We start from the raw sequence: 10663 nt of genomic DNA, 5'->3' as shown, positions 1-10663 counted from the left end.
CCACGCACGATTTTGAAGTGAAGTCATGGTATTGTTGGTGGGAATGATCGCAAACAATTTAGTTAGCGTTTTACCCTCCACACGATATTCCTGTATATAAAATTTGGCAATAATTGGTCCAGCAGTTTCGGATTTTGTCTGCCCAATAAATACCGACACAGGATGACACACGACAAACAGTCAGACGATAGACAGACGGACGTAGGAAATTCCTTTTTTCATATTCTAGGGATCATGAAAGGTCGAGAAAACATCAAATTAGCCATTCGCCGGATGGGTTCTATTAGGTACAATAGTTTCCTAGTTTACGATCGGGAAGTAAGTGGATGAACTTTTTTGGGAAAACTCAAAACTGTAAGCATTTTTGTGAAAACTAAATGAAAATTAAGAAAATAGTACAAAGATGCAACTTCAAACTATTTTTTTAATTTTTACTTCCCGACATAAGTTGCAATAGTCAGTCCGACGAGTATGAAAACATGGATCTCCCGTTTCGGTCTGTTTGTCGTCTGTACGTCTATATTGATTTTTATTAGATAAATAATCTCCGAAACTACTAGTCGTCAAATTTTGTATGTATTTTAAGAACATCATGTAAATAGTAAAGCGTTAACCAAAATTTGTCCAATCATCCCTACCAACAATATGATGATATCACCTCAAAATTTTTACGCGTAAATGTTATTTCAGTTTTATAAAATAATATACTTCTGCACTTGTAGTTTATGATTCCCTCTTTGATTCTTTTACCTTAGACATCCAGATTTTTGGAAAAAAAATCAAAATTAAAATAACAACATAGTACAAATTAACTTTGAGACTGCAAAACCGAATCCTGTGAAATATTACAAACGTTGTAAACATGGTAAATCGTTAATCAAAATTGATTCATTTATCCCCTCCGCCAAAAATGTATGACGTCATCTGAGAATTTTACCGAAGAAATCCTACCTAAAATGTGCAAAATATTTGTTTACTCAAAAAAATTAATGATTAAAGCAATCCATTTAATCGATCAATTCAAGAACAACTCACTCATTTTCACGAAAATTGGGATAAACAGTAATGTTATTATTAGTAGGTATTACACTGCACTATTCAAATTGATATAGGTGTTCTTGATGAGGTCATCACAAAATCTTGTAATGGAAAATTTCACACGTAGAGCATGCTTCTTTACACTACACACATATCTTTATTTTAATTTAGAAGGATTATAATAAAAATAAATTAGAAAAATCAAATTTTATAGTGTCTTGCAAAAGGTAGATATATTGTACTTCAGGGGCGCGGGAAGTTCTGTCTAAATAACCTTAAACAAATTTTTATTAGGGGGACATGAATAAATATATGTATTAAAACTATCTCAGCAAGTCTAGCCACTTAAACAAAACGTAAAATTTGATTCTACAATTTTTTCTATTTTCATAACGTCTATATATTAAAATCAAAATAGGAATGGATTATTAAAGTACAAAAACGTGATTTTTTTTCAGTAAAATTTGGCGATGATATCCTCAACATTTTAATGTAGGTAAATACATAAGTATATTAATTAAATAATTAAATAATTAAATAAAAATAGCACTGTTTTCAGAATTTCTGGAATTTATTAACACATTAACAAAGTAAGTTGCTTGATTCATCAATATTTTTGAGACATCCTGTACAAACAATTCAAACAATAAAAATTAATTATAAATGTAAAAACAATTCTGAATTTCAACGCATATTTTGTAAGAAATATTTTGAGATGACGTTATCAGATTTCCACAAGGGACGAATAACTAAATTTAGCTAGCGCTAGATCGTCATATGCACAAATCAGTTTTCTGAGCTTCACCTAGCTTTTAAGACCATCTGATTATGAAGAATTATAATTCCTTCGCACTGGATCAAGCTGGACCTCAAACTTCACCAGCAACACAAGTAGTTTCAGGACAGCTGAGCCGATAGTTAATTTAGCTTCCACAGCTAGCGTGAGAGTAGTTTAATATCTTTTCACAACAGTGAAATGTAATTACGAATATGAACTTCATTTTTGCCATCACGTAAGGTTTATTTGGAAAAAATATGAAAAACTAATTTATTTTTTTTTGGAAAACTGTACGAGTGTTCGTGGTGGTATTTTTTTAACTATTGTTACGGTAATTAGTATCCGAAAATCTATTTAGATTCATCTGTTTATTTTAAGACAAGTTTTTCATCGCAGGCCCGTGTAATGATTTGATTTAAGGTAAATCAAAAAATATATCTAAGGCCATTTAAAGCTTCCTTCGTCCCTGAACAGTCCAACAAATCCATCTTCTTCCAGACATTATAAAATTTAATTTTGTGAAATACCAATAGATAGGTACGTTAAAAATATAGTCACAGTGTAAGAAAAAAAAGTGGCTGAACTCCTGACCTTCGCGTTATTAGCACGACGCTTTGATCAGTAGGCTATTCGGTCACTGGTTTGCGTTCCTCTTATATTGTTATAAAAGGTTATTTACTTATTATTATTATACAATTTACGAAAATTTAGATGCCTAAGTTAAAAAAATCAAGGCGAATTCGCAAACCACAAGTATAAGAGTTTTGTTATTTTGTCAAATTCAAATGGGATTTGTCATACAAAATTTTGAGGTGACGTCATCAAATTGTTGGTGAGATGATCAGACAAATTTTGATTAGCGTTTATCATCTACCCGACACTCCCAAACACGTATAATTTATAGGCGACAGACGACAAACTTCAGACAGACGGGCAGACGTACCGACGAACGGACATATGGAAACGGAGACCTATTTTTTCGTTCTCTAGAGATCACGAAACGTTAAAAAAACATGTAAGACTTTATCACAATATTTTCCTAGTTTCAGATATGTTGAGTACATTTTCTGGAAAAGTATTTAATAAAGCAATTTTAAAAATAAAAGCGTTGTAAAGAAAACTTTCAAACCGGTCAAGTGGTGTGGTTTTTGTCACTGCTTTAAATTACAGTTTTGGAGGTAAAATTTACGCCTGTTAAAAGGTAAGATAACAGCCCACAAAAATAGTGTAGAATATATGTCTCTCTTGAGAATGTTTTTGTTTTGGGTTCGTTTCGTTTTTGATGGGCCACTTCTATGGTAAACAATTTTTTTAGTGCAAGTTTATGCAATATTTTAACTAAGATTATCTAACCTAATCACGCATTTGACGAGGCGTTTAGCGGCGGATTGGGGTAGAGTGGGTCACGTGGTACTTTAAGGCCCTGTTAAAAATTTAATCGTAATGAAATATTTAATTGAGCTTCTGTAAATCGGGTCTTAGTAGTTGTTTATTTTCACATGGTTGTGTGAATAAAAATGTATTAGTTTTATCCGTGATTTCGATGTATTTGAAACATTATGTTACCGTTAAACAGCTTTATTTTCCCTGGAAACAAAAGTAGCTAAATAATGAGGTATTAATTAAAATGATTTAATTATAATATAAATCATTACATTAAATTATTTATACGGTTTGTATATACCACCAGACTTTTGTCTTGTGTAAGTTAGTTTGCAATTTGGTGTATATTTTAAGCGTAAAAATTAGATAGGAGAAACCGTAGATTGAAATGTTTTTATACATTTAATTTAAATAATAATATGTTATAAATAAACAAAGGTAATTTACATTTAACAGTTTGTTTCATTGTTTACATACTACGTATTACTCTTTCTATAATATTCACATATTTTAACACCTCATAGCTGTGCAGTATATTTGTGATACATTCGTATAGTAAAAAAAATAATTTTTATAAATAGTTTGTCGGGTAAAAGAGGAAAGAAATTTTATAAAATAAAAGTAAGGTGAAATTTGAATCAACCTATGTTCCATGGTAGTAATGAATATGTTTTTGAGTCCTCTATCGAGCTTGTGCCGGAAACTCTTGTTCTGGAGTTGGCGGTTTTTGCTCAAGACTCGATAATACCGATCAAACTCCAACAAAAACACAGCTGAGGTCTAAGATGGATTCAAAGTTGTAGGTAAGAACCCTGCGGTAGCAGCTTTACTTGCTTTATGTACAAATTAGGAACTAAACGAGAAGCTTACTCGAGCTTACAGAGTTGGGAAGTTGCAAGTCAGTAAGACTAAAGTATAGAGAGCTTCGGGGTTCCTCGCTTTATTATACCACATACACACAAACACTTGGTGAATTAATTTAAAGTTCGACACCACTAAAAGCAAAATCCTTGCACTTTTTGGTAGCGCGGAGAAAGAGAAGCTCCAAGACAAAGACTGGTCCCTAATCGATAATTCCGTAAAGTATGCGCTAGTTTGAAATTCGACCGCCGAAGTGGAATTTCAGATCTTATGTTAATTATAGCTTGTGGCCGTCTCAATATTCATAACATTCAGAAGGGGCCCTCTTATAATTACAGATAGTTGCCAAGTTTGAGTTAAGGGTCCGCCATGTTAGGAACGGGCATTTTTATCCAATGCGGACTCCGATATTGCTATCGATGATGTTAGCAACCCTCTATTGCTCGGTTTTGGGGCGCCGCTTACAAAGGAAATGGAATGGGGGACGACGAAGGTCTGCTGTTTAAGTTCCTTTTTTTAGGGGCTCGATGCGTGAGAATTGTGGTTGTTTGTGCCAACTTTCTTGCACTTCTAAGATGAATTTGGGAATCTCTGATATTAATCTTGTAAATTACATTTTAGACTTTCGGGCCCATATTTGTCTTGATTAACGGACATGATTTATGATGCACGATTAAAATTATGTTATCCTGGGTGGGAATCTTAAAAGGATGAGGATCGTGCTTAAAAGGAAAAAATATTGCAGTTTGAATAGGGTAAATTTATGACGCTGTCTGGTAATAAAGTTCTTTTTTCGCGTTTCACATTGTCTGTTTATAAATAGGATTTGTAACAAAAGCTACATTTCATTTTCTTAGAAATGAATATTTAAGAGATATTTATAGTAGTTCCTGTAATATTGAAGTATTTTTTTTGGGGTTTTCGATGCACATATAGTAAAAGTTTTTTATATTTTTTCTGGAGTATCTAGTCGGTTCATGATGGCTTGCGTACCTAACGTACGAAATGGCAGTTTGGTGTATGAGAAATGATTTTTTTGATGAGATGTAAATAAAAACGTTGGAGAATGCCGAAAATGTTGTGCTAATGAAATACTCAATTTTTCGATAGAAATATATTTTAACGAGAAAAAGAAAACAAATAGAACTTTTAAGTAGAGATGTACCGACTATAGTCGGCCGACTGTTCCGTTTTGCTAAAACCGGTTTATAAATGCAACAGACAGTGTGTTTTTTTCCAATTTCTCTGACTACCTTAAAAACTTGTTTTATTTTAATAAAAAGAATAACTAAAGTTTCTTTGTTTTCCAAAAATTGTGTTAAATTTGTTTGGATAATTTTAACATTTAATTTTTTGTAGTAACTCACTACAAAAATAAAGAATAACACAATTTAGGGCAGTTTATACAATACTTAACCAATTTTAACCACTTTTTTGGAAAATTTTTGGAAATTTTGAATTCGCTTTCCGTGTTTATTGGACCAGATATCGTGACGGCGATTTCAGAATCGTAACTAGCGGAAGATTATCTACACTTTGACACCAATTTTCGGTCGATTAAACCAATTTTAACCGGTTTTGACAAAGCCGACTAGTCGGCCGACTATAGTCGGTACATCTCTACTTTTAAGTAATTCCTGTAAGACTTCGAAAATTATGACACTGATAATTATCAAATTCTTATAGGTACTATTCTTATTTAATGTAGGTATAATATGTAATATAACTATATAATGTTTATATAAACTTTAGTGTAAAAGAATGAAGAACATACTTCCAACAGCACATGTACTTACGTACAGGGTGTTATTGAAAGGTACGTACAACAAAATGGGCAGTTCTTCGCGAAGTCTAAGCAGTCTGAAAAACTTGTTTTGTGTGATTAAAATTATAAGGGGAAAATTAACCCTTATTCAATCTTTTTAGACGCTACTGAAGGATAAATAGGTAAAATTAATTTATTTTAGTAATTCTTAGCAACTGTAACAATAAAACTTTTGTCAAGACTAAATGTTGGTATAGAAACGAGAGATGATCTTTTTATCAGAGGCGTACAACGAATTTGTATATAAATTTTAATCATTTTTATCTCTAAAAGGAGAACACTTTTACCTGACTTTTTTTTAACTTTTAGGACCCATACTTCGAGACAAATTGCCGATTTTATTTTGTACGTACCTTTCAATAACACGCTGTATAAAAACAATTGGCAAGAAGTTTGAAATCAGTTGGTGCTGTCTATAACTTGTCATAACTCTATTTATTTTTTACTTTTAGCGTTTATTAAACTAACTTAAAAAAGTTCAAAATATTTGTCCTTCTGGGGAGAATATTTAATAACTAATAACTTAAATATAATAAAGTTTAATCTAAACTTATATTCTTAATTTTTAAGTCATTCAGTTTTAAACAACGACGGGTGTTCAATTGAAGAATTTATCAAGTTGCCACTGTTTTTTGATTATTTTTAATACTTTGTGCATTAAATTTTATACTATGCCCAATAACATTTGTGCATTAAATTTACTATGCTGCGCCATAAGTTTTTGCATTTTGTGTATTATATTAAGTGCAAATTGGAATTATAAAATTATTGTTTTGGGCAATGATTTTCTGTACTGCGTACATTATTGAAACTGTATAGAAAATAACAAAGAAAAATAGACCTGCTGTATTAAAATGTATTTTATGAATGCATACAAAATTAACAAAAACATAAGGTATTCATAGCAAAAAAGTAGCTAAACAAATTAAAAGTTTTGAAAAAATTAACAAAGAACATTAAAATAAACATTTTTTCATTAAAAAACTCAATTAATTTACATTTTTAATTTATTGAATAATAATAATTAATGCTTTTTTGGGTTTACAAGGGCGGATTCCTTCCCTGCCGAACTGGCGCGAAATGAAGCACATGACACGTTTTTTAAAGAGTGGGAGTGTAATGCCCACTTTACTATGAACTAATGCACATTTTAGTAATTTACGGAACATTTGAAATGCTAGGTTATTTTTTATCAAATACAAATTGATTTATTAAAGAAACAGTTATTTTAACGAATGAGCAAATTTAATTAAATAATTCTAAATTTCATTATTTATTGCGCAAATAGAAAAAATAATCTGCCATTATTTTATTTATTGTCGTTTCAGTTTTACAAATGCTGAAATAGTTTCTTCTGTGCTGAAATGTTTTTAATAATGCTGTGACTTATTTCACATTTCTGCGCATTTAAATTGTTCTCATTTTATTACACGAAAAAGTGAGGTTAAGTTGTACCATTCCACGTTGTCATCTATCATCGATAAAATTTTAGATTTATTGTAGATATACTTCAGGATGTTTACGAAAAATTAAGGCTAACTTGATGACCACCATCATGTACCCATGTATATTAATATCTAGTAAACACGTCATTCGTGGTACAATTTCTGTTGCATATAACGGCATAAGAGTTATTGCTTTTTAGATCAGTTAATTTAATTAATTTTAAGTTTTCTTATTGATTACAAACAACCCATGATTTTAGATTTCGGCGTTGCATGGATTTATTATTATTTATTTATTCTGCCTTTTTCGTTTTGTATTGGTATTCTTGCTCTTTAGAAAAGTAATAAATAAATAAAGAATACTTTTATTTTGAGCAACTATATGTAACCATGCGTAAGCGCAGTTAGTACAATTATATCCATACTTTTCCTTGAATGTATAGTTGGTTCAACAAAATGGTAATAAAGTGATACCTACGCCAAATATATAAAAATGTAAAATCAGATATTTATTAACAGCTTCTTCAATTTTTCTAAGATAACGTGTTTTGTAAACTTTTACAATGAACAATTTTATCAAATATAGGGAGTATATAAATTTTTATTATTAATAATTATTTAGAACAATTGTTGAAAGTTCAAGTTTAAATTTTATATAACTCGTTAGCGACTGATAAATTTGAACTGCTATATTTTTAATAAACATTTATAGGTACGTAACCTTTTGAGATCAAAACATCAACTATTAGGGAGGATTAATGAAATAATTTTAGTCAGTTTTCTGTAATCTGTAATCACTAAATCAAGACCTCGTCAAAATTCCAAACAAGTCTAATACGCAGATCCTAAAATAACATGTAAGTTTTTTTGCAGCAGTTGTACGAGTATTTGTTTCACATTTAGCCTTATGTTTTAAATTACAGATGAACAGTCATATCGTGGTAACATTTTTTGAGGAAAAGTAAACGGTCGGAAGTTTTATAGGCGATAAGCAGAAGGGACAAAATGAAAATTGGAAAAATAGAAGATGTCGAATATCAAAAAATTCATTTTTATTTCCCGAGCGTAAACTAAGGGAATATTGTGATCGAGTCCAACGGGCGACTAGCTACTTTTATGTTTTCTCGAAGTTTCATGACTCCTAGAGTACGAAAACATAGGTCTCTCGTTTCCGTTTGTCTGACTTCTGTGTCGATTTTTATTAGACAGATTATTGCACTCACATGTCACATGATGTCAACTGACCAATCAAACGCGTCAATATTTGTAAATTCAACCAATCAGCATACAATTACGTGATAATTGCACACTGTGCAATTACCACTACCGATAATTATCACTAGCCAGATGTGCCAACTATAAGATAAGCAAGTACCAGTTAATTGCAAAAAAAAACAAGAGGTTACTAACCAAATATTTAATTATGAAACTAAGAATTGTAATTAATTATGGTACAGTTGTAGTAATTTACAGGGGTTTGTGTGCTTGGTGAAGTAGTAACTATATTTTTAGACATTTGTACCAAAGCAGACGGTGCGCAATTTGTGGATTTGTTATTAGACTCTTCCATAGCCGTTGAGTTGGCGCGTAATTTGTCAATCATTTGATAATGATGATCTCCATCGAGCTGAAGGTATGGTTTGATGGAGAAAGTATTGGCATGACCGGTAATCTTTATAAGCTGTTCTTCACCGACTCCCGCTTTTGCAAGTTGCGACACTGCAGTTGACCGTAATGAATGATTACTAATCTTCTTTTTCTTTATGTCGATGCCTATTTCTTCTGCGGCGGTTCTTGTCCATTTCCCCATTTCATTCCTTCCAACGGGTGAATTTTTGAACCATCCTACAGAACTAGGTTCTCTCCATGCAGGATTTGGCGTTAAAAATAAACGATCGGTGGTTATATGTTTACCTCTCTTGCTCAGCATTTTTTTGTAGAGCCTTAAATAATAAAATAATTATTATTTTGTATTTGAAACAGTATTTAATTACCTAACAGGGCAAATTCTAGGATCTGTGGTGTTTGTTGCAAGCCATTTGCTGTCTGTTAATTTATGGCTACCTCCTTGAGCTGTTTTGGAAAAAATACAATTGTATTCTATTCGCCCCGTAGGCAAACCACAATTATCACTTTCTTCCTTAAAATGTTTGATAGTAACGTTAACACCTTCACATCCCCTCCAAGCTAATTCTAATCCAGCCACATAAAAAAACATTTTCTGTAAACCATCTGGCGTGTCTTCGTTATAAATCTTTAGAATCTTGTTGTATTCTTCTAGAGTCAAAATTGAGGAACTAGTTTTGCGTTTTTCCGGTTGTATTTGTAGGTTCCGGCGTTTTGCGTCGCGTGCATTTCTACTACCCTTGAATTCCAGGTCAACAAAAGGATCAAACTTTATACCAAATTTATTGAAATACAGTTCTTGCAACTGCTTTGCCGTTACATTCCACATCGTTTTTATTACTGCTTCTTTGTAGTCATTACCATCGACTTTTTTCATATTGTACCCCCAATCTTTGAGGATGAATGCTAGTTTTTCCGTGGAAGTGTTTCCATCAAAAACATATTTGCGTTCACCGCAAAACTTCTCAAATTGCCTCCAGATTGAATTTCGTGAGTTCTTCGTATTTAGCGGCGTAATGTTTGTAATAGAATCATCAATTTCTTTTGGCGTGTTACGACCAAAACGAAAATTGGACATGGTTTTTTAAACCCACACAAATTTTGCAAAATGGCTGTTCTTATTTACTTGCGTCGCCATAGTATCGCACACCAAACTACTTCGTAAATCATTATAAAATTATTTTTAAAATGTTTGTTCTTGCAATAATCTGTTGAATATATTGCGTGCATCACAATGAAATCGATAATTTTGAGCAACAATAATCTCTCATGCTTGTTGCCTAAGAAAAATGCACTCGTGCTAAAGCACTCGTGCGTTTTCAATGCAACAAGCATTCGAGTTATTGTTGCTCAAAATTATCGATAACATTGCGATGCACTTAATATATTATAACTGATAATCTCCTAAACTACCGGACCGATTATTATGTTATCATTAGTAAATGTTTTTTTAATGTTATAACCTAACATACCCCTCCACTTGTAATTTATGAATCCGTGTTGAATTTTTACCTTAGGAATCTCGATTTCTTTCAAAATGTTTTAAGGTTATAGGAAACATGGCAAATCGTTGATCAACATTTAAAACTGATGACCTCATCTTAGAATTTTGCTGAGTACCTAAATGTTATTTAAATTTTATAAAATAAAATATTCCTGCATGTGTGACTTATAAAACCATCTTAAGTTATTAGTTATTACCCTAGA

At 31.7% G+C, this 10663-nt stretch overlaps 1 protein-coding gene across 1 annotated transcript; it reads right to left on the bottom strand.

Annotated features, from left to right (window-relative positions):
* Window positions 1-8731: 8731 nt before the first annotated feature.
* Window positions 8732-9936, bottom strand: LOC135134650 (uncharacterized). The gene is made up of 2 exons (XM_064063381.1): window positions 9325-9936; window positions 8732-9273 (listed from the first exon to the last, which is right to left on the bottom strand). The coding sequence occupies exons 1-2, from the start codon at window positions 9831-9833 to the stop codon at window positions 8760-8762; spliced, it is 1023 nt and encodes a 340-aa protein (XP_063919451.1). The 5' UTR covers window positions 9834-9936; the 3' UTR covers window positions 8732-8759.
* Window positions 9937-10663: the final 727 nt, after the last annotated feature.

This window comes from Zophobas morio, unplaced genomic scaffold, assembly GCF_036711695.1.
Source record: "Zophobas morio isolate AGI-343-1 ecotype UQ-CSIRO unplaced genomic scaffold, CSIRO_AGI_Zmor_V1 ptg000023l, whole genome shotgun sequence".
Lineage (NCBI taxonomy): Eukaryota > Metazoa > Arthropoda > Insecta > Coleoptera > Tenebrionidae > Zophobas > Zophobas morio.
Note: the sequence above shows the minus strand (reverse complement) of the source record. Positions and strands in the feature narration are given on the sequence as shown.

Excerpts from the sequence above, each read along its gene's own strand:
- LOC135134650 (XM_064063381.1), bottom strand. The coding sequence starts at position 9,833 with ATGAAAAAAGTCGATGGTAATGACTACAAAGAAGCAGTAATAAAAACG. Across the intron at positions 9,274-9,324 it reads CCTAGAATTTGCCCTGTTAG|GCTCTACAAAAAAATGCTGA; the intron begins GTAATTAAATAC and ends TTATTATTTAAG.